The 25,000-nt window shown below is 41.8% G+C and overlaps 2 protein-coding genes and 2 long non-coding RNA genes across 4 annotated transcripts in view; 1 reads left to right on the top strand and 3 right to left on the bottom strand.

The window, feature by feature from the left end:
* Nucleotides 1–461, top strand: part of LOC138980158 (cholecystokinin receptor type A-like) — a 2,800-nt gene extending 2,339 nt beyond the window's left edge. The window contains exon 2 of the mRNA XM_070352984.1: nt 1–461. This exon is cut by the window's left edge and continues 1,604 nt beyond it. The gene's annotated coding sequence lies outside the window, so the exon portion shown is untranslated.
* A 3,494-nt stretch (nt 462–3,955) lies between these two features.
* On the bottom strand, nt 3,956–5,377 carry LOC138980869 (uncharacterized). Its single transcript, XR_011460467.1, has 2 exons — nt 4,798–5,377; nt 3,956–4,504 (listed from the first exon to the last, which is right to left on the bottom strand). It is a non-coding gene; the product is annotated as an uncharacterized lncRNA (long non-coding RNA).
* Nucleotides 5,378–7,770: 2,393 nt separating this feature from the next.
* LOC138980868 (uncharacterized) lies at nt 7,771–8,985 on the bottom strand. The gene is made up of 2 exons (XR_011460466.1): nt 8,667–8,985; nt 7,771–8,382 (listed from the first exon to the last, which is right to left on the bottom strand). It is a non-coding gene; the product is annotated as an uncharacterized lncRNA (long non-coding RNA).
* A 1,893-nt stretch (nt 8,986–10,878) lies between these two features.
* Nucleotides 10,879–12,778, bottom strand: LOC138980163 (cholecystokinin receptor type A-like). Its single transcript, XM_070352990.1, has one exon. It carries the CDS (start codon nt 12,186–12,188, stop codon nt 10,896–10,898), a length of 1,293 nt encoding a protein of 430 aa, XP_070209091.1. The 5' UTR covers nt 12,189–12,778; the 3' UTR covers nt 10,879–10,895.
* Between the last annotated feature and the right edge of the window lie 12,222 nt (nt 12,779–25,000).

Genomic DNA, 25,000 nt, shown 5'->3' with positions numbered 1-25,000 from the left:
AGGTTTCAACGTGTTAATGTGTCATTAGATTATCTCTTGTCCTTGAACAAAGTAAGAGCTACATTGCAGCTAGTTGACACTTATTCAAGGCTGTATGCGAGGAAAGTTTCTTTCTTTCTTTATTTGGTGTTTAACGTCGTTTTCAACCGTTCAAGTTTATATCGCGACGGGTGCGAGGAAAGTTGCCTCGACAGTTCCAAGTCTGTGGAGAGTACATCAACATTTTAGGTCTTCAAATTATCGGTTGCATAAAGTTAGCGTGACATTTACAACTATTGATGGACGCTAGACCGATCGAATTTTTTTCGCGAAGGGAGATAGCTTGGCGTAAGAAGGCTACCTTGACAGTTCTAAGACTCGTGGAGAATACATGTACATCGAACTGATCTGTCTTTGTATATCTGTGGTAGAAAGTAAGCGTGACATTTAAAACAGTTACAGAGGTTCCGAACACCCCCCCCCCCCCCCCCCTCCCCCCCCCCCCCCCCCGCTCCCGGCTGTCAAAAAAAAAAAGATTCTGTCTGTGACGATACATTGCCATTATTTAATACTAACTTTAAAACAAACAATGAGTGGCTGCTGACACCAGTTGATCATGTTTAAAATCAAGGATTAGCCACAAATTGTTTATAAAATAGCTAAAATTCTTCAGCTTCAGGGGGGCTTCGCCCTCCAGACCGCCCCTGTTCCCCACCATGGGTCTACCGACTCCTAGACCCCAGATTGTCACCCCCCCCCACCCCCCACTGGCTTAACTGCTCCGCCCCTGTCACCAATATGAATATGTAAATAGCCATAAACTCAAAGCGTGTCTTCTTCTTCGTCGTTCGCTCAGTTCCATTGTTGTCTGTCATGTGAGCGTAGATGCGTTGTGCTGCCGTTACGCGCCTGACAAGTCAGGCCCAGCACATCCGACTTCAGCTTGTTTTTATATCAGAGTGTTCGCTCTCCTAGATTGATTCCTTTACCGGGCTGCCGAGTTCAATCTACCCGTAAAGCGTGTCTAAGAATAATGATTAGTTGATAAGAATAACTTATTTTTTTCCGAAGTCCTCGTAACCGTTAAATTCCCTGTACTGCGTGATGACAATACACTTGTTCTTCTGTACGGGTCTGTTTCATATATTGTGTTCGTTTGTTCTGTTTTGCTTAATTTTGACAAACGTCTTTTTTTTATCCAGAAAACTATTCGAATGGCAGTCTTGACGAATGTTCAACTTTAAAAGCCTGTCGAATGTTGTCCTTTGTCTAAAACACTAATTGAGATGTGCATGCATTTTGATAATATGACAATCAGCCATAAAACTAAAGAACGGTCTCAACAAGTTTGCGACTTTATCACATGATCATCATACAAAGATTCCTACGTATATGTTGTATGAATTACAAAAAAAAAAAAAAAAAGATGTACGGTTTTGTTACGTGTTTGGTATAAAAGTGTCAAGTGTCTTACTTCCTTCTAAATATTTCCCCCACGTTGCCACATCATCGCGTATTGTGCAAGCGGTAGATTAATTGGCACTAAAATATTAGTCTGCCTCTTCTTCTTCTTCTTCTTCTTCTTCTTCTTCTTCAGCGTTCCAGATAAAAAATGTTGGTTACGTGTGAGCTCGTTTGCTCATTTGGGTTCCACACACTATACTCTGAGAGCATAGTCAGCTCACTCCGCTTTCGTTGAGTAGGCATGCTGGGTATTTTCGTGTTTCCATAACTCACCGAACTCCGACATGGATTACAGGATCTTGTCCGTGCGCGCTTGGTCTTGTGCTTGCGTGTACACACGAAGGGGGTTAAGTCACTAGCAGGTCTGCACATAAGTTGACCTGGGAGATCGGAACAAATCTCCACTCTTAACCCACCAGGCGGCAGCGACCGGGATTCGAACTCACGACCTGCCGATTAGGAGGCCGACGTCTTACCACCACACCACTGCGCCCGTCTGCCTCAATTAAAGACACTTAGACACATACCAACAATCTATTCCCTGACTGCTGACGATGCAGTACATGTGTCTTTGTAAGGAATTAACCTCGCAGAATACCTCAAGTGTCAGTTAAAATAAAATCATACATAAACCGAACTCTGCACAGAAAGCGTTGTTGATTGTTGGTATGTGTTCAATTGGATAGATAGTCTTGTCCCATGTGAAATCCTTGCCACGGGACGGGGTGTATCTTTAACCATAACGGTAACACAGTCCAGAGACATCTTGCTTGCTGCCGCGCGAGCCGAGAAAATGTTCCCTCTTTATCTTCACTGCGCTCGCTGCAAAACCCCTCCGTGCGGAGGTGTTTTCAGACACATCAGAAACAGGGTGAACATGCAGCTACTCTCCTTCTCAAAGTAAGTTACTCTACGCGGAGACTACATAACTCTTCCTGGCAATTTTATACACTGTAGATCACGTGCTGTCATTCCGTACTTTCATACCATCCTGACGAGGGCAGTTTATCTGCCAAAATGTGACCCTCCACCTCGCGCGGTTCTGCGCTAGGCTTAATATAAGTCCGGGGAGTGTCTGGTAACAGCGTGAGGGTCACCATTGTCACAGGCTTGTAACTCAAACAGTTTTCGCTCTTTTCTAAAACGGTTTTCACCACTGGATAGATCATAAAAAACTCTATAGGAAAATGTAAACATATGAAAATCATGCAAAGGTGACATGCGACTCATTTCGTGGTGGAGGGTCACAAATATAGAAAAAGAAAAATCAAATCTGGTTTCTGATGTGTCCACTTTTGTCTACACGAAGATTCAAAATGTAAGGTGTAAGCGCGTGCTAAAAGGAGTTTTTGAAGCACTCAAAGCCACACACACGATCCGTGCGATGCGTGCACAGCAAAAAAATGAGTGTAAACATGGGTGACATTTTGTGAAATTACTTTGAATTTGAATAGAACAGCAGAGAATGTTGCCAGGGTGATGTTTGTCTGTGTGTGTGTGTGTGTGCGTGTGTGAGTGTGTGTGTGTGTGTATGTGTGTATTTGCGTGTGTGTGCGAGTGTGTGTGTGTGTGTGTGTGTATGTGTGTGTTGTGTGTGTGAGTTTGCGTGCGTTCGTGCGTGCATGCGTGCGTGGGTACGTGAGTGCGTGCGTGAACACATCTGTTATTGTTTATGATAGACGTCTATTATCCATAACAACATTAATTGTGTGTCCTGATTATTTTCCGAATATGATATATCTTGTCAAGCCTCAGCAAGAAAATGGCTTTAAATATTATCCTTTCTGTAAACAATACACACAAACAAACACAATTACAGATGTACCTGTTTTTGATTTGGCAACCACCCATTCTCCCAAAAACGTTGCCATTGTTTTTAAATACTATAATTATGAAAGCTTGTTAAGCGCGATCCAAAGAAACATTTCGTGTTCAAAGCGCTTTACAAATGTAAATTACGGTTTGTTTTAGTTTGTTTCCAGCTCTGCCCAAAAGTGGGTCAAGGATACCAAACCACTTGACAGCAATTATCATTGTTAATAAGGAAGCGTGTCCCTATTGTTTATCGTTGTATTATTGTATCATGTTTGATTTAATAAAACATTGTTTAAACCAATAAGGAAGCGTTTCTATTTTCATCCAGAACTATTGAAAGAACGCTTGTTAAAGCATGATCACACTGTCACACTTCTGATATAAAGAAGCATTTCTAATGCATAGTAAGTGCCTTAATTAACAATCCCGTAGATACGGATTAATTAACGCACAAGCACGAGTGCCCCCTCCCCCAACACACACGCACGCATACACACACGTGACACACACACACACATACACCACCACAACCCCATCTCCCCACACACCCACACACCCACACACTCACACACACACACACTGTCACGTTTCAATATATCACATACGGTGATTATGAAACGGTTAGTCACTTCTAACTAACTAACCACACCACGATCCACTCTCGCAGTCATACAATTAAATAGAATCAACAAAAGTATAAGTTTCAGACGCCTGTTTATGTAATAACTCGCCACCTCCCTCGAGACTTCACTCAAAACATGTTCTTTTTACGTTCAAAACGTAAAACAAGTGATCACTGACAACAAATGCCAGTTAAGTGTAGAAAATTATAGTAACACGCTGATCCCGTGTATAGCTAGGAAAATATAACTGATCTGCTTAAAAGTGCCAATTTATGCAGGTGTCACACACCCCACGTTGTCACCACTCGAATATAATCATGAACATAAAAGATGACAACGGTGGTAAACAGGGTGCAAAGACATGGTGCACTTAGCTTTATTTTGCCACTGAGTGGACGGCCTGTAATTAGTTCATAGTCTCCACAACTGCTCCGTAGAATGTAGTGCCGGCTGGCGTGGTTACGAAGCAGGGAAAAGTGGAGACATCAGGCGCCTCACTCAGTCGCTGGTTAACCGGTTAGCTGGTTACATCAGATGATCCCGGTTACAGCGTCTGCAGTTAACAGCGTCCCGCAGATAGGCAGCAGAACAGCCAGCACAGTAGATGTAGAAATGAAGAAAGGCTGCAATCAAAAAGCACCGGTGCACTAAACATGCCAAGCTACCCCTCAACCTCCACCTTTAAACATGTCATCTTTACATATATCTCATCGAGCACGTGGGCCTGCACAAATGAACTTTCACAACAACAAATCAGCCATTTTCCTTCCTTCTCTCCAGATCTGCAAAAAACATATACAGATTATTATTTTAGCGTCACAAAGAGCAAATTATGCGCTAACCTGGAAAGAACAACAGAGAGTATTTCATTCCACAAACACAGACTCGTCAACAGCGTTAAATAATGATTTATTACCTCAAAAGCCTATGTAGGTAGCACTCTCATTGAAGCGAAAACCGCTTCCTCCTTTGAATGGCATCTGTTTACCCCATTCACCCTCTTGCCGAATACTTTATGCGGTGAAATTTCTTTCCCGCACGGCGCAGAGAAATTGACGACCCGTCACGCCAGACCGCATGTGAAAAGAGAGAAGGTGGTCTCAACTGAAGTTTCCTGGAGCCCCTCCTGTACATGCAGAGCGGCGCGTTGAAATCAATGCAGAAATCAAAGCGATGAAATCCATCAAAGCTCGCAGGAAATATTAGACACGACCGTCCTCCCCAGCGCAGAGTGTTCGAGTGTCCAGTTAACATGTCTCAGCAGACAACCTTCACAAAATCACGTGACTCACCTTGTCACTACCCCAGTTCAGTTATCGACAATTCTGCCTCAACAGCAGAAATCACCTCCGTGAAATCCGTGCAATACAAAATTCCCGTGCTCGGCTATGCATGGTTAGCAAAAATCTGCCGTAGCCCAGACTCACGCACATGCGCTTTCTGTCGCCATTTGACAAAGGCACCTGAAAAAGTGACTCTTTCTCGAACCATGTCACTAAATCGTGACACACACACACACACACACACACACACACACACACACACACACACACACACACACACACTAAACTGCAATATACTAGAATATATTACTGTGTGGACAATGAAGAGGAAAATAACACAACTTTAACCAAGATTTGTGGAAAACAATGGAGATAGGCATGCAGTGTCACATCAAACATGCCCATGGAACTTTAGTTCCGGATAGCTGTTGCTTTGTGTAGGTAAATTGAATATTAATGTTAGATTCGGGAATTTCTAATGCAGTTGTGCAATGGTACTATTCTAATGATTATCACAATGAAAGCTAGGGTATGCCGCATTAGTTTCGGGACCGTTGAACAAGGGTATATATAATATATGTAGGAGTAATTAGCATTTTGATTGGTGGCATTCTTTGGGGGTCACCTTGTACTAATGAAATGTGAATGCAATGTCTTCCTGTGTTTCTTATGTGTAGCTTTAATCTGTTGACATAGTTCTTTGGAAATATAATCTGTTGTTATGCTTAAAGGTACTGAACTTGTCAAATCCAGGTGCACGGAGCCCCTGGGGCTTTTAGTCATACCTCAGGCAGCTATCCGTTAGAAGAACTACCAAGTTTCATTGACTTGCACCCAAAGAGTCAAGAACTGCGATTTTTTACGAATTAATTTCGTACTCGGACCCGGCTGGTCTTGACCTATTTTTGGATCTAAATTTAGATCAGGTAGATCACCACATCATGCACAAAAAGACATGTCACTAGCAAACTATGTCAGACATCATCATGAGTTTGTGTAAAACAAAATGGAGGCCGGAATCACTCAGTTGAATCGAACTCCGACCAAACACCACGTAATAACTAGGTTAATTTATGCTCTCGCGTGAACAAGAAACTGTCGAGCTTCACAGATGTCGTCGTTGGGTAGTTTTGGGTTTGTTTTACTACCATAGGAGGATTTTTGAACTGTAAATGCACTCAGCTGCAACAAAAACGCAAAACGAAGGCTGTGAGCTGCACTGTGCCTTTTATATAAAGTACATGTTTTCATTTGTGTTCATGTTTACTTTGTTAAGAAATAATCTTCACACTTTAAACTTCAGACATCGTGTTTTGAATACCGCCTGGATGTGTCAGGCAGTGTGACCATGTCATGCATACATAAATTACTTATCCCCCCCTCTGCTTCTTTACATCTGTAAGCTGCAAGGGCTGGTAAATTTTCGGTAACTACCCAGCAACCAAACAAATAATTAGCCAGCAACAGCACGAATCCTCGATAGCTCACGGGTTGAGGAGCTACACTTTGTCGGCACTAGTTTTGCGACTGAAAAGTTCCGAACGCTTTAATGTACGAAATATACATCTCTGGAGCAAACAAGACAAACATTCCTCAATTAAACTAACAACTACAGGTTTCAACACACGAAATCCAATATAAAATCCATGAGTTTGGTGTTTAGAGACTAGAGTGGTTCCCCCTCCGGATTTCTTCAAACTGGGGCACTTCGACAAAAAGACAGCAATCTGTCTGTCAATTATTAACTATATTTCATTTCATCAACAGAACACACGCAAGCAAATGCACACATCCTTGAATGTCAAGAAAATGAAGCGGTTCGATACACTGTCTTCATACAGTTTTTGACGTTGGAACAAGAGTGCAAAAGTTCGTCTGCTACTCTGCTACGACGTAAGACAATTTCCTTCGCGATACCGAAACATGAAAAGAACACAAAAGTGTCTGCCTTTATCGCCTCAGTAGAACAACAGCATAACTATGTACTTGATTTTATTCCAAACCAAATAAACTGCTGTAAAGTGTCAGGACAATTGAATGATTTTCACGAAAATCTCCAACCGCGCATTAATCACTTGCTTGCGCAGGTAGACTGGCAGAGTGATTAGGACTCGATCACACAGAAACACCGTTTTTCTTTGAAAATCATAAGAAATGAGGCATAAATAGGTTACACACCTCGTCTCAGTGATAATTGAAAATATTGGTCTCGCATTTTTCTTAATCCGCTAAACTTCCACCATATTTTTAATATTTACTCAGACTCGGCATGTAACCTCTACATAATGTCTAATGTCATCATCCAGGTGAAGGTAGATATCATTTCTAAAAAATATTGAAAACATTTCCAGAGAGTATAGAAAGCAGACAGACAGAGATGATACATTCACACACATGCACACGCGCGCGCGCACACACCCACCCACACACACACGCACGTACACACACACTGTTACGGCTGAATTTATGTGTGTATGTCTGTATGTATGTATATCTACTCCTATCAGAAATTGTGCGTGCTACTCTCTGTTTACTATCTAGCCTTCACACACACACACACACACACACACATTCCAACCAGGCACAAAAACACGAACACAGTTACGGCCCTTTGCCTCTGTACCTCTATTAGAATGTTCAATAACACAACATAAACATATTATTCTTCATCCATTCTACAGATCACTCCCGCTCAACATGGAAGTTCTATTTCTGTTAACACACAGAGTCTAACTGCACAAAATTACATACATGTTACTTTGTCATGCAGTCTACAATTCACGTGCACACACGTATAACACTTTAAGCTTTGTTCCGTGAGAGCCCGTCTGTCTCACTACACACGAAGTCATTGTCTCAAGCAATACTTCTGTCAATATTCATTTCTGTTACATACAGATGATAAAATCACGTCGCTCGACGTCTCGTGGTTGTTCACTTGGGAAACGTATCTCCGTACAGCTATCACGCTGGTTAATTTCTCCCAGTCGTACTCACATATTCAGTGGCACGCACTGCTCCACCCCACCCACACAAACTGTCTTCGTGTGGTGGAATGGGGACGGGGTTCCCGTTTTACAGCGCTTCACGCTGTCTCCCCTTCTGCGCTCCCCACAGCTCGCGGCTCGGGCGTAAGGGCAGAACCTCCCGTCTCGTTCCCCAACTTCCGCGACCCCTCTCGGCCCGGGATACTTCCGCGACCCACTCGGCCCGGGATGCTAAAATACACAAGTTTAAACTACCATAAGTCTCCATACTTGAATAAACTTTTCTGACATTCTTTATCACTACTGGCAACTAACTTATGCGGTTTCAGTATATACACCCGCTAACTCATAAGCGACTTCATTTCCGAAAAACATGTAAACATTCCCTTTTCAACAATGGCTGACAACCGCGCACGCTTTTCAGCCAATTCACACATGACTCTCCCGGTCATTTCTCAAGTCAATATTTCCGAGCAAAATAATATCTCCGAGCAAAATATCAATTCAATAAATACCTGTAAACACAGCAGTTGAATCCAACGATTCAATACCGCGGCACGAGTCTAACCGACCTCCCAGCGCCCGGTGAGAAACTTTACCCAGTAAGAGACCCGTCTTCTCTTGTCAATGGTCTGCAAAGCTCTGCTGTCTAATCTATCTACAAACGTGACCTCAGTCACTACTCTTCTCTGATTGGTCACATCTCACACGTGACATCACTGCACTGTACGGACAATATTTCACCGCACGGTGCCTACTCAAAGTTCGTGGCCCATGAAATGTTGTACACCTGAGTCACATAACTCCAATATACATCTATGTGCAAATCCGTTTGTCACACACACACACACACACACGCGCTCCTACACACAAACACACACACACATACACACACACACACACGCTCGCACACACACACACACACACACACACACACATACATACACACACACACGCACGCTCCTACACACACTCCTACACACACACACACATACACACACACACACACACACACTCACACACACACACACACACACACATACACACAGGGCCGCTGACATTATTGTTTTTATGGAAGTTTGTACCATACACACATGTTAAGTTCTACTTCCCGCTTTCTCTGTGAAATGTCCTTCCCTAATTTGAAACAATTTGCCGGTCCTGGTTTCCGATGTAAATCCTTACCACAGAGGACGCCCTCTTGAACGTAAGGTTCCATTATGCAGAAGTGAGTTATGTAAATCTTCATTTTTCCTTCAACGACAGCTTGTGGAATAGTCTTCCAGAAAATATACGACAAACGCAGTGAGTTGGTGAATTTAAAAGATATTTGACCGATGGAGATGTTGTTCCACAGTATTATTATTTAGGCAACCGCCAGGCACATGTATTTCACATCAGGTTGAGATTAAATATGAGCGATTTGCAACAAGACCTTGTTAACCGACACCTCTCTGACATATTTAGAATGCACGTGTGGAGTATGCCCGGAAGATGCTGAACAGTTTTTGTTACATTGTCCAAAATTTAAAGAACATAGAACCATTTTATTCAATAGTCTGCCAACGCACGTTCTGGACTGCAAAACACTCTTGTTTGGAAATACTGATTTAACTATATTTTTGAACACGAAAATATTTTCTGTTGTACAAGATTATGTTATGTCAACTGATCGCTTCGGCTGATATTATATTAACAGTGACTGCAATAGATGTAGCAAAACATTCTCTCTCTCTCTCTCTCTCTCTCTCTCTCTCTCTCTCTCTCTCTCTCTCTCTCTCTCTCTCTCTCTCTCTCTCTTTATTTTATTTGTATAAAATATTATGAAATATTTTGAAAGGAAAGGGTTATCACTTGTTAGCCATGTCTTGTTATCAGAATGTGTATTGATTATCAGTTTTAGAACGTGTCCATAAGCAGTCTGCTGGTTAACGTTCTTAATGTTGTTACTGTAAAACATGTATACAAGAACATTGATAACAAGAAGAGCAGACGCTCGATCGAGTCACTTTCGCAGTTCTGAATATTATATGAGGCATCAGATGGACAGGAAGAAATTGCTATTCACAACACAATGAGTCACGTTCACATAAAATTTGAGCCCGGTCACTTTTATAGTTTCCGAGAAAAGCCCAACGTTAAGTTGTGTGTTGCCGAACAGAAAAGGCTAGTTATCTCCCTTGTTTTTCTGATAACGTTCGTAAAAGGCTACAGATGTAAATACTTTGATGTAAAGAATAATCCTACAAAGTTTCAATCACATCCGATGAACTTTGTCAAAGATATAAAATGTCTAATTTTTCCTTTGACGCTGACCTGTGACCTTGAAAAAGGTCAAAGGTCAACGAAACCATCGTTAAAGTGTAGAGGTCATTGGAGGTCACGACTAAACAAAATATGAGCCCGATCGCTTTGATAGTTTCCGAGAAAAGTCCAACGTTAAGGTGGTGTCTACGGACGGCCGGCCGGACAGACTAACACTGACCGATTACATAGTCACTTTTTCTCAAGTGACTCAAAAACACGCTTAAACCAATTTGAAACAATTACGGAATACACAACGTCCGTGTGTCTGTCTAACATGTTGTCATGACTATGGCTGTCACACACACACACACACACACACACACACACACACACACACACACACACACACACACACACACACACACACACACACACACACACACACACACACATAACTAAGTCAAAGGAACACACAGATGGTACCAATGAAATCACCTTTACTTATCCCAAACAAGTTGACGACATTCATGACGAAATTTGAGCGAGAAGAAATAATAGACAAAAAAGTTGACACAGCAGTTTATGTAATATAAACGCAGACCAATCATGCGCAAATTCATGTCAAAAGTCCGCAAGGATTCTTCAGAGGTTACCGCTTCGCGAATTGTAATGACGAGGTAAGGGAGATAAGTCAGAACATACAGCACGGTCAGAACAAACATCATGAGCGTTGTGCGTGAAGGAATGTCCTTGGCTCGGCCTCTTACCTCTGATTTTTTACCTGTCTGCAGTTGTTTAGTAGTATTTGACGCGGGTCGTGAGGGAGAGGTGGCACTTGTTGCAATGCTGGTTGTTGCTTGTTCTTCGTCGATTGTTAGGCGGTGTTGTGCTCTACGTTCTTTAACGTATGATACACTAACGGAATCGGCATAGTTGTCGCTTTTTTGTTCTTGAAACTCATTTTTGACGTCCCTTTTCGATTGATGCTTTTTGAAATAAACCCAGCAGTTATTTCTTCGAGGTGTTTCTCTTGCAGACGTGAACGTCGCCATGATTTTCTTGTGTTGCCACAGATGACGCACTATTCTCCAATACGACACGCTCATGATGACGAGACACAGCGCATACACTAACAAGAGCATGACCTTATAAACAATGATGGAAGCAGAAGATCTGTACTCATCACTGATCGAGCACTGAGAGCCAGTAATATTTGAGTCTGGAAAACGTCGCGTGTACTTTCCGGTAAGCACCCCATAGGGCCAGGCAAGAACGATCGAAGCAACGCCGCAGAATAGGACACATGTGTAGCCGGGTTTCAAAGACAGGTTTATGCTGTGCCGCGTGCTGCAGACCACTTTTTGTCTTTCGACAGACACAGCAACCAATAAGATTGCAGAGAGCAGGACCAGAGCAATGGTGATACTGCTGGACATCTTGCAAGCCCATACAGAGTAAAACGTGGCATCGAAATATATCACCACTAATTGCAAAGGAATTGCAAAGAAACTGATGAAAACATCACATACACTCATGGCCAGAATGCAAGTTCTCGTAACGCTGGGTTTGAACCTCTTGTAGTACACAATGAAGACAAGTGTATTCCCCACTATGCCCAATATCATTGACACAACAAGGAAAACTATGGTTGGTACTGAGTTGGACACAAACTCCGCGTTTTTCTGATTCAGGAATTCATTGACATTGTATGAGTCTAATGCTTGTGTCGTGGACGCTGTTGTGACGTCATCATTACTTGAGCGGCTCGTCCCTGGTGAACTCTCCAGCATGGCTGTTGGAATGTCGTATGACAATGACGTTGTTGTTGTTGTTGTTGTTGTTGTTGTTGTTGTTGTTGTTGTTGTTGTTGTTGTTGTTGTTGTTGTTGTTGTTGCAGCTGCATTTGTTTATCTAGAACAAACGAAAAATAAAATCAACATTGTGAGTATGTTCAAATTTGCCTCACATATAGGCTATACGTAAACACTTTGATGTATGGACGTCTGGGCCGGAATGTATGTATCGAGGTCTATCTTAACACGGGATAAAAGCTTATAATGCTGCGTCGCTCACAAAAAATAACGGTTTTAGGTGTGACGAAAAAAAGAACAGGGCCTGAGTACGGTGATAAATACAAGACTTATTTTACAACCATTTGAAAAATACATACATCCCCCGTGGCTGCCCGCATAACAAAATCGTTTTTCTCGTGTTTTGAACTTGCCAGTGTTACAGCACAGAGCAGAGTCCGTCCCGCACTTTGCTTTGTGTACATCACGTGGCCACCCAAACACCCGCACAACGCAACATTTTCACGAGAAAAACACGTTTATATGTTTGCTTTGTCTGTATTACACATTTTTATTTACATTTACCACTGACACACCAAATGGTATGTTTAGTTTGCAAGTGAATCGTTATCATACAAAATAACGTTATCACGAGACGAAACAACAGAGATCGTCTGCTTTTCGCAAATCGTGTAATATCTATTTTTGTGGAAACCTCCCGAAGAAATGCAATCTCAGCGGCTTCCACCTGCAACATAGTCGTGCTTATTTGGAATGTGACGTCCCGTACTTCGTCAGTCACACCTATCTCGAAAACTAAGCGTCGCACAGAACCAGCGCCCTTTCATTATTAGCTCGGACTATATCTATCCCCAGGATTAATGGAGGGGCGCTGGTTCTGTGCGACGCTTAGTTTTCGAGATAGGTGTGACCTGACGAGGAACAGGACGTCACATTCCTAATGAAAACGAATATATTGCAGGTGGAAGCCGATAAGGCTGCATTTCTTCCGGGGGTGCCCGCAAAAATAGATCTACACGGTTTGAGCGGGACAGTTGAGCTCGGAACATGTTTGCATAATAGAGTGTCTTCCCTTTGTTCTTCTCGTGATAACGTTATGTTGTATGAATACGATTCACTTGCAAAATAAAGTATACGACTTGGTGTTTTAGTGGTAAATGTAGATAGAAATGTGTAATACAGACAAAGCAAACAAATACACGTGTTTTTCTCGTGAACATATTGCGTTGTGCGGGAGTTTGGGTGGCCACGTGATGTACACAAAGCAAAGTGGGACGGACTCTGCTCTGTGCTGTAACACTGGCAAGTTCAAAACACGAGAAAAACGATTTTGTTATGCGGGCAGCCACGGGGGATGTATGTATTTTTCAAATGGTCGTAAAATATCGTACTCAGGCGCTGTTCTTTTATTCGTCACACATAAAACCGTTATTTCTTGTGAGCGGCCCTGCATTAGATATATCATCGATACTTTAGCGCAATGCACATGTGTCGAGACTACAGAGAAGATAACTAACCCGAGCTTTCCCCTCGATCTATTTTTGGCATGGGGATTTCCGCACCAAGGTCGTTCTAAATTCAGAAATCCACGTTCAAAAGGTGACGTCGCTCTGTTCTAAATGACCAAGTAGACCTTGATGTCATGAAAAGCGTGACGAAATGTTTCTTCAAACTTGGATCCGTGTTCTCGTGCCACTATTTTCTTCGCGTTGTTGTTTTTTTTTTTTTTTTTTTTTTTTTTTTTTGACCTCAGTTGCATGCAAGGCTGCTTCAACCCATCTTTTTTGCCTCTTTCGTCTTTTTTTTTTTTTTTTTTTCTTTCTTTCTTTTTGGGCGGTGAGCATATCCTTCTTCATTGGTCTTTTTTTTTTTTTTAATGAGATTTTAATTTTGTTTTCTTTTACATTACAGGTTACATTTCCATTAAATTACTTTTTAATTCAACAACAATTTAACTAATGTTTGCGTGTATGTGCATATGTGTGTGTGTGTGTGTGCGTGTGTGTGTGTGTGTGTTGTTGTTGTTGTTGTTCCCATAATTCTGTTATATAATACATTTTCAGCGGGACAATACATAACAAGTTAATTAATCCAATTACAGTACTAGTTTTCAGCACAACATCATACAGCGCATATATAAATAACTTTACATTAACAGCACAATACTACTAGTTATCTATATTCTTATACACAGTTCAATTTTACTAGAGATTTCGAAGTCGAGCTTGGTTCTGAAATAAGATCTTCATGTTAGTTTTTGGATTTCCGTACTTAAACTGGCTTACGCACATTTTCGATATCAATATAAGGTGATTAATTATGAAGGTTTTCTCTCTGGGGATATCACGTGTGAAATACCCAAAAAGAGCCTCTTCGCAGCTTAACTTTATATTTTTGCCTGTATATTTAAATATGTACCCTTGACATTCCTGCCATATGGGTTGCACTGCTCTACACTGCCAAAAAAAGTGCTCGATGAAGTCGGTTTCGTTACAATACTGACAGAGATTTGTTTGACGAATTCCCATCTTATGTAGCAAAATATTGGTGGGATATATATTGTGTAACATTTTCCAATGCAATAGACGAAGACGGGTTTCTGTCGAGCATTCGTTAGCTAATTTTCAGTGTTTATCTTCTAATGTAATATTTAATTTGTTCGACCAAAATCCAGCTGAGCTTGGCTCCTTTATCTCATAATTTAACATCTTTAGGCGGATTTGGCGTGGAGATAATTGTATAAATGGCATATGATCAAAACGGGCCTGACCCGTATCACGCAATAATAGAGCTTTAATGGCAGTCTGTATTGCATTATATTCAAATAGGCGAGACTGTTTATATCCAGTTCGTTCACATATTTCCTCAAAAGAGTACATGTCGTTATCGTTAAAAACATCTTTAACATCGCATATTTTAGCCTTTATCCAGTCATTCATGTATAGTGTTTGCTTCCTGTACCTTATATTTGTATTATTCCATAAGGTTTGATTGCGTACACTTATCTGCTGTTCATTACTGCTTATTTCTTTGATCTTGTGTTTATTGTTTAGCCAGGTGATAAAAGCTTGTTTCCAGAAATATTGCTTTATGGCACCTAGTCCTTTAAAATTGTCTGCACTCACATTTGAGCGCAGACAGCATAAGCGTTCGCCCAGATTTAAAAATGATGCTAATGGAATCTGTTGCCACTTTGCGTTACTTCCGTCCAGCAGCCTCATAATCCATGAAATTAGAAATGATGTTTGTACATCTTTGACATTAATCATTTTCAGACCTCCAAGATTTGTCTCTTGGCACATTACTTTTCTATTAACTTTTTCATAAGCTCTTTTGTTTGAATATTTTTTCTTCCAGATAAATCGGAATAGAGATGAATTTAGCTTATTGAGGAAGTTTTCTGTGGCACATAGAGATTGCAGTGCGTAAGTAAACTGTGACAACATTAATGTTTTGACTATACAAATTTTCCCCATTATACTTAGGTTTCTTTTCGACCATGTTGCTATTAATGAATTTACTTTATGTAGTTTAGGTTCCCAGTTTTCTTCTATGTTGGAGGCTGGGACAGAGTTGTTGAAATGAATTCCTAAGATTTTGATTTGTTTTTTCCAAATAATATTACATGGTCGGTCAGCAGAACATTTATTTATACCAAGCCACATTGCTTCTGTCTTTTGATCATTCATTGCTAACCCTGAAAATTTTGAAAACTGAGTTATAAGATGTAACACGTTTCTTAGGTCTTTCTCATCTTGTAGGAAGAAACTAATGTCGTCAGCATACATAAGTAGTTTAAGAATTTCACCATGTCTATCAGAATTCCTTGGCAGTTTAATCCCTGTAACATTTTGATCTGCACGGATTTTGATTGCTAACACTTCGAGGGCCAGAACAAAGGCTAATGGCGAAAATGGACATCCTTGTCTTATTCCAGCATCACATGGGAATGGACTCGAGATCCATCCCATGTAATTAATACTACTCTCTGTATTTTTGGCTCACGTAAGTGTAGCCTATGCGATCGTAACTTTGTCTGTCTGTGCGTGCGTGCGTGCGTCTGTGCGTGTGTATGTCTGTGGTAGAAACTCTAACATTTGAAGACGTCACATTACATTGACGTCACATTATGACGTAAGAGGGTTAGACGTCACGCGAAGGAAGTACTGACAGTCTCGGTCATTATTATTTTGAGCGCGCCGAGACTAGTTGGCAGTCGTGTCCTTGTAAGTAGGCTACATGCAGACAGACAGATCTAGATCTAGTGTCTCGCTTTCTTGCACAGTTTCACCTATGCTCTTTCTGTGTGTGTGTGTGTGTGTGTGTGTGTGTGTGTGTGTGTGTGTGTGTGTGTGTGTGTGTGTGTGTGTGTGTGTGTGTGTGTGTGTGTGTGTGTGTGTGTGTGTGTGTGTGTGTGACGGAGTGATTGAGTTTGTGTTACTGTTTGTCGATTTCTTACGTGAGCCTTGATGGCTTCGCCTCTTGTTTGTTAAAGTATCGACCCACCTAATAAAATGTTTACCAAATCCGAACTTTTGGAACGCCCAGAGCATATATATTCTTTAGATATCGTGTCAAAAGCAGCTCTGTAGTCCAGCGCCATTAAAATACCTGGTTGATTACTGTTATTCATATATTTAATGACGTCATCAATCATTCTAATAACAGTACTGGAATTTCTTTTTTTTTTAAAACCCAACTTGATCTTCACTTATTAAGTAATTGACGACTTGATTTAATCTGTTTGCAAGGCATTTCGCTAATAGTTTATAGTCGGTGTTCGTTACAGATATAGGACGCCAGTTATTTAGGTGCTCTCGTTTCAACCCCTTTCCTTTGTGTATCAGTGTGATTGCTGCTCGCTTCTGGGATACAGATAGTTCCCCTTTTTCAAAGGCTGACCAAAAAGAGGATAATAACATTTTGTTTATATTACTCCAAAAGAACTTTATGAAATTGGTTGTTATTCCATCCAATCCTGGAGCAGAATTACTTCGCGTTGTTGTTTTCTTGTGCACATTCACATTAGGTAAGGCGAAATGCGGCGCAACAAGGACATTCTAGTGAAGTAAGTTGGAGGGAAAGGGAGGGGGTGGGTGGATCGCCATTTCCGATTTCGACTTAAAGTTCAAATTCGATAAACACCGTCAGTGATCACACAAAATGTCCGCGGCAAAACCGACATTAATGTTTACAGTTCATATACATCAAACACATTAAACAGGTTATTCCTGTATGTGAAGACATGATTTCTTCGCACTTGAAGTGCGACCGCCGCCATGTTGTTTTTCAACTAACCCCGGGGTTATGGATAAGAGACTTGTCAGCTCCAAAACGAGGGGATAGTTTGACCACAGGCGGAAGGTATCGTTCTGGACCACTATACTTCCATAGAAAGACTACAAGGTTTGTCACACTAACTTGAGAAAAAATTATGCACAAAATAATTGCCAATGTCAAGAACCTTTGTAACTTTACAAATGCCGTGATAAATGAATGTTCTAACTATCTGTACCTTTTATATTTAGCTGCCTGCCCGCGGCATGTTTTTAAACCGTATTTTGTGCGACCAAACGTGTCTGTCAACGGCATACCACTTAGACCCTGTGCGACTGATGATCGTCGTATGTCCGAGGAGATAGTAGTCCGATGCGATCATTGGTCGGATATTCGATGATTATTTTCATTGGTCGACTGAAATCGTCTGCATCGCTTCCGTTCACGGTTACTGTTATTCCGTTGTTACTTGCCAAAAACCTAAACTGAAACTCCCGTGGGTAGCTTCCCTTTGCTGCAATATTTACATATGTTTTAGACCAATGAGCACTGGTATGCATATTCGGTGCGGGATGCATGATTTCTTACCAACTACAGGGTAGCGGTTCGCAAACGAACATTCGTCCAAATGATGGTTAAAAACAACCTGCAGCGGACGGCAGCTAGAAATTAAAGGTACATACAGTTAAAACAATCATTCAACTGTATTTATTTGACCTCACACAGACTGTAGGAAGAGGCAAACCGTCTTGAACAAAAACATTGTCCGCAGGAAGCGACTCCAAGAACACAGACGACTCGAAGCTGAGTGACAAACCTAGCTTGTAGTCTTTCTATGAAAGTAGTGGTCCAGTGAACGATACCTTCCGCCTGTGGTTTGACCCGGCTTTTAGCGCGAGGATAGAGCCAACCTCGACTCGTGCATTGGGATAATTTTACAGTGAGCTGAATTAGCTCGATGATATAGTTTATCCCGGGCTAAAGTCTTTATCCCCGACACATACATTCCGACCCTGGTGAACACTAATATCTACATCAGAATCCAACCCACCATATTTTCTGCTATATATAAAAAAAAAACTAAAAAAATAAAGACACAGAGACAGATAGGCAGGCAGACACGGACGCACACAAAGACACACAAGGCAGACACACACAAACACTCACACAAATGAACACACACACACACACACACACACACACACACACACACACACACACACACACACACACGCACACACATATATATTAACACATTTCATATTTACATTGGAATTAAACTCATAAATCACCCATAAGGCACGATTCAAAACGTTACACAATAACATTATACAGTATGCACTTCTAATCAAACAATAGCATATCGCCGATCTGTTCAACCACAGGCGGAAGGTATCGTTCACTGGACCACTACTTTCATAGAAAGACTAGAAGGTGTGTCACTCAGCTTCGAGTCGTGCTCCACTAACTTCAGAAAAAAATATGCAAAAAAATAATTGCCAATGTCAAGAATGTTTGTAACTTTACAACTGCCATGATAAATGAATGTTCTAACTATCTGTACGTTTTATATTTAGCTGCCTAGCCTGTCTGCTGCATGTTTTTAAACCGTATTTTGTGCGACCAAACGTGTCTGTCACCGGCAGATCCTGTGGGAATGATGAACGGTCGTTGGTCCGAGGAGATAGTAGTGCGATGCGCTCTTTGGTTAATAACCGGATATTCGATGATTATTTTTGATTTGGCAAACGGTTCTTCGCCAAAAACCTAAAATGAAACTCCCGTGGGTAGCTTCCCTTTGCTGCAATATTTACATATGTTTTAGACCAATGAGCACTGGTATGCATATTCGGTGCGGGATGCATGATTTCTTCCCAACTACAGGTAGCGGTTCGCAAACGAACATTCGTCCAAATGATGGTTAAAAACAACCTGCAGCGAACAGCAGCTGAAAATTAAAGGTACATATAGTTAAAACAATCATTCAACTGTATTTATTTGACCTTACACAGACTGTAGGAAGAGGCAAACCGTCTTGAACAAAACAATTGTCCGCAGGAAGCGACTTCAAGAACACAGACGACCCGAAGCTGAGTGACAGTAGTGGTCCAGTGAACGATACCTTCCGTCTGTGGTTCAACCAGGTACCACTGTTCTGTGCTCACAGCTACCTGTCTTGATCTACCAGTTACCACTGTTCTGTGCTCACAGCTACCTGTCATGATCTACAAGGTACCACTGTTCTGTGCTCACAGCTACCTGTCTTGATCTACCAGTTACCACTGTTCTGTGCTCACAGCTACCTGTCTTAATCTACAAGGTACCACTGTTCTGTGTTCACAGCTACCTGTCTTGATCTACAAGGTACCACTGTTCTGTGCTCACAGCTACCTGTCTTGATCTACCAGTTACCACTGTTCTGTGCTCACAGCTACCTGTCTTAATCTACAAGGTACCACTGTTCTGTGTTCACAGCTACCTGTCTTGATCTACAAGGTACCACTGTTCTGTGCTCACAGCTACCTGTCTTGACCTACAAGGTAACACTGTTCTGTGCTCACAGCTACCTGTCATGATCTACAAGATACCACTGTTCTGTGCTCACAGCTACCTGTCATGATCTACAAGATACCACTGTTCTGTGCTCACAGCTACCTGTCTTGATCTACAAGATACCACTGTTCTGTGCTCACAGCTACTGGTCTTGATCTACAAGATACCACTGTTCTGTGCTCACAGCTACCTGTCATGATCTACACGGTAACACTGTTCTGTGCTCACTACAAGATACCACTGTTCTGTGCTCACAGCTACCTGTCATGATCTACAAGGTACCACTGTTCTGTGCTCACAGCTACCTGTCTTGATCAAACAAGGTACCACTGTTCTGTGCTCACAGCTACCTGTCTTGATCAAACAAGATACCACTGTTCTGTGCTCACAGCTACTGGTCTTGATCTACAAGATACCACTGTTCTGTGCTCACAGCTACCTGTCATGATCTACAAGGTAACACTGTTCTGTGCTCACTACAAGATACCACTGTTCTGTGCTCACAGCTACCTGTCATGATCTACAAGGTACCACTGTTCTGTGCTCACAGCTACCTGTCTTGATCAAACAAGGTACCACTGTTCTGTGCTCACAGCTACCTGTCTTGATCAAACAAGATACCACTGTTCTGTGCTCACAGCTACCTGTCTTGATCAAACAAGGTACCACTGTTCTGTGATCACAGCTACCTGTCATGATCTACAAGATACCACTGTTCTGTGCTCACAGCTACCTGTCTTGATCAAACAAGGTAACACTGTTCTGTGCTTACAGCAACCTGTCTTGATCTACAAGGTACCACAGTTCTGTGCTCACAGCTACCTGTCTTGATCAAACAAGGTACCACTGTTCTGTGCTCACAGCTACCTGTCTTGATCTACAAGGTACCACAGTTCTGTGCTCACAGCTACCTGTCATGATCTACAAGGTACCACTGTTCTGTGCTCACAGCTACCTGTCTTGATATACAAGGTACCACTGTTCTGTGCTCACAGCTACCTGTCTTGATCTACCAGTTACCACTGTTCTGTGCTCACAGCTACTTGTCTTGACCTACAAGATACCACTGTTCTGTGCTCACAGCTACCTGTGATGATCTAAAAGGTACCACTGTTCTGTGCTCACAGCTACCTGTCATGATCTAAAAGGTACCACTGTTCTGTGCTCACAGCTACCTGTCATGATCTACAAGATACCACTGTTCTGTGCTCACAGCTACCTGTCATGATCTACAAGGTACCACAGTTCTGTGCTTACAGCTACCTGTCTTGATCTACCAGTTACCACTGTTCTGTGCTCACAGCTACCTGTCTTGATCTACCAGTTACCACTGTTCTGTGCTCACAGCTACCTGTCATGATCTACAAGATACCACTGTTCGGTGCATGCTCACAGCTACCTGTCATGATCTAAAAGGTACCACTGTTCTGTGCTCACAGCTACCTGTCTTGATCTACCAGTTACCACTGTTCTGTGCTCACAGCTACCTGTCTTGATCTACCAGTTACCACTGTTCTGTGTTCACAGCTACCTGTCTTGATCTACCAGTTACCACTGTTCTGTGCTCACAGCTACATGTCCTGATCTACCAGGTACACTAACAGTCTACCCTCGAAGTCTATGTTGAATAACGCAAAATGTTCTCTTACAACATCTAGTCATTTTCAGACTAACTGCCAGGTTGTAACACGCATTCACATTCACATTCACACACAGACAATTGTATTATACACAAGAAGAGTATAACAGTAACATCCACTCTACCGAACATCTAGTAACTACACTTACCCCTTTCAAAGGCGTTTCTACATTACCGGCGCAGAGCTTATAGAACTTTACCTTCTGGCCCAAATACCATGACGCGTTAATAATCTTGTGATGTCATCTGCATGTCCTGAACTAAAATAGTCGGAGCTCTCGTGCTGATCGAGACTACTCACGAAACATACAAGAAAGAGCAGCATCAGCTCAAAACACAACATCTGGAAAACGTGCGCTATAAACATCAAAATCAACACACACAAAATAGTTCGTGACATAAGGGATCCTTGACACACACACATACACACACACACACATACACACACACACACACACACATACACATACAGACACACATATATACACACACACACACACACACACACACACACACACACACACACACATTACAAAGTCAACAGAACACACAGATGGTACCAATAAAAAACGCTCTCGCTGGACCCGAGTACTCTTCAGACTGGCTCGCTCAATAAATATAAATGTTTGGAATGTCTGTGGTGTGAATGTTGGTTTCTGACCAGAAATGCAGATCTATCTCTGGCCGATTCATAGATTCAACCTACAAACTGCGACCTCATCTGTGATCAGATATGTTTCGACCAGCATTAAACGGATGAAATTAACCACATGCAGTTTATTCTTCAGAAAAATGCACACACAAAATGGGTTGGGTTCGGTGATGTGTACATACACGTCTTCCTCGCGATAGATTCGCTTATGATTTTGTCTTATGAAGCCGTCATCAACACGAACACAATGATTGCAGAAGCAAACTCTGTACCTACACGACCGAGACACAAGACTGATTATTTCACAGCTGCAATGAGAATAGAGAACAAAGACGTTTTGGGTAAGCTTACTCACGTCAGGTCTTCACTGACAAGCTCGGAACAGACGGAAAATTCCGAACAAAAGTAAATGACGTCAAAGTCTCTTTCGCTTTGCGTGTAACTTTGTCATGACGTTTTTTGTGTGACGCGTTCGGCTGTTCTATCAGGTCAATGGCTGCGTGTTGCCCCGCCGGTGTGAACTCCTCCTACGGCCAAGTCGGTTTTGTGGTTTATTTCGCATTTAGGTCCCAGGTAACATTATGAAGTTTTAATACGATCAATCGGACCTATTATCAAGTTAGTGTATCAACTTTTGAACGAACTGCGCCCAGTAGTTTCCCAGCAATAAGGAGAAAGACAGACGCACAGACAGACACACAATTAAAGTCCGCTGAGCCCCAGTACTAGCGTACTCGGGGATAAAATCACCTTCTCTTATACCAAACAAAATGACGACATTTAAGGCCCGTCCAGACACTCCCGGCCGACCCTGTCCACATTTGACTTATGCTCAAAACGGCGCACCGCGTCGTGCTATGATCGCGAAGCGTTATTTGCAGAAGAATAGCGCGTGTTCTAATTTCTATGACACAGACATAGAACGACGGAAATTTGACCAATCAGAGCAAACCAGAGCGATGACGTCAGCTGCTCGCGGCGCGGCAGTCGAATGCAACTGAACCTTCTTGTCAGGTGACCCGCTTGACTGATACCGCGTTGTGAAAAGAATCGTCGATGTGTGGCCACTCGGCAAATCCCGCGCGACGCACAAAATGGCCTGCGGCGCATAGAGCGTAAAACGGCGGCCAAGTCTGGACAGGGCTTTACGAGCAGAAACAGTAGACGAAAGGGTTGACAGCGCTGTTAAAGACATCCGACACCGATTAAACAACCGTTAAAAATCGCCAATAGTATGCCTGATGTATGTTTAAAGTCTGAGAAAACAAATGTGTTAAAATCAGAAAAATCGATCGTTGCGTTTTTAAGATACAGTCTCATGAATATGTTGACATTTCATGTTTTTTTTGTAAATCAGGGTAGGCTATTGGATATGAGATCTAACTGATTAATTAAAATCACAAATACTTGTTTTTATATGTGGCGTAAATACCGACTTTGTGCACATAAAAATGATGGGTTTTGTTACGAATAACTGTTTCCATTCTTTCTGAAATGGCTAATATTCGTTAATTTACATGACGTTTTACGTGCTAAAATTAGACCACCTGCTCACTTCAACTAAATATATCTGCTAATAGAACCGTTAAATTTTCATAACAGTTTGACATAATGCACACCTGGGTCTACACAATTAGATACACACACACACACACAAAATCGATCGTTAAATTTGTGCATAAGTTTACCAAACGTGACCCTAACCCCATTTACAATTTTAGTACAAAAGAAGGTTGACATTATGACACTCGTTGCGTATGGAAAATACGCTTGAATCTGATGATTTTGTTGTTGTTACATATTCGTTGTGTGTTACATCAAATCGATATTGTTAGGCATCTGTCCGTGTTTCCATCCGTCCGTCCGTTCGTCCGTCCGTCCGTATGTCCGTCTGTATGTCCGTCCGTCCGTCTGTCCCACTTTGATCCCTAATAGCTCCTGGGTTTGTGGGCCCGTTATCGTGACATTTGGAATGACATATACCATTGTTATGGTATATATGTGGTTAACATTTCTACCCAATGGCTACGCGAGTACCGAGGTTGCACACGGTTTAGCGCTCACACGTCATTTCCTTTGCCTATACCTCCAGCGTTTCTTGACCGATTCACCACAAATTTCGTGTGGATGTGGATATGCTGATGCTTAAACCTGGCGCAACACTTCAAAAACATTGCTTAATACTCGTTGGAGTTGTAACTGAAACAAAGCATGGGCGACCACTCAATCGCTGAGCGCAGCTAGAGGTGTTCGACCCAAGCGTACGGATAGGCATAGAAATTAGAGCGCTTACCTCTCACGCTAGCATACATTATTATAATAATAAGAATAATAAGAATACTTTATTATCTCATAGAGAAATTCAGGCGTGGTACATAACAATAGTACAAACAAGACATTGATTTTACATAAAACATATAGCACTATATAACAGGGCAGGTTATAGAAACACCTTCCACATACCTCTCTGGACATTCCTTGCATTGTTCTTACGCATTCAGACATGAACACATCCATGTCTCATTTACACATCGCACACATGGACATTCTTATACGCTCAACATTTCTACCCAATGGCTACGCGAGTACCGAGGTTGCACACGGTTTAGCGCTCACACGTCATTTATACACGGCGATAATATTAATATTATATTAGTATTATTATTACCA

This window comes from Littorina saxatilis, linkage group LG11, assembly GCF_037325665.1.
Source record: "Littorina saxatilis isolate snail1 linkage group LG11, US_GU_Lsax_2.0, whole genome shotgun sequence".
Taxonomy (NCBI): domain Eukaryota; kingdom Metazoa; phylum Mollusca; class Gastropoda; order Littorinimorpha; family Littorinidae; genus Littorina; species Littorina saxatilis.
The sequence above is the reverse complement of the archived record's forward strand: the minus strand, read 5'-3'. Positions and strand labels throughout refer to the sequence as shown.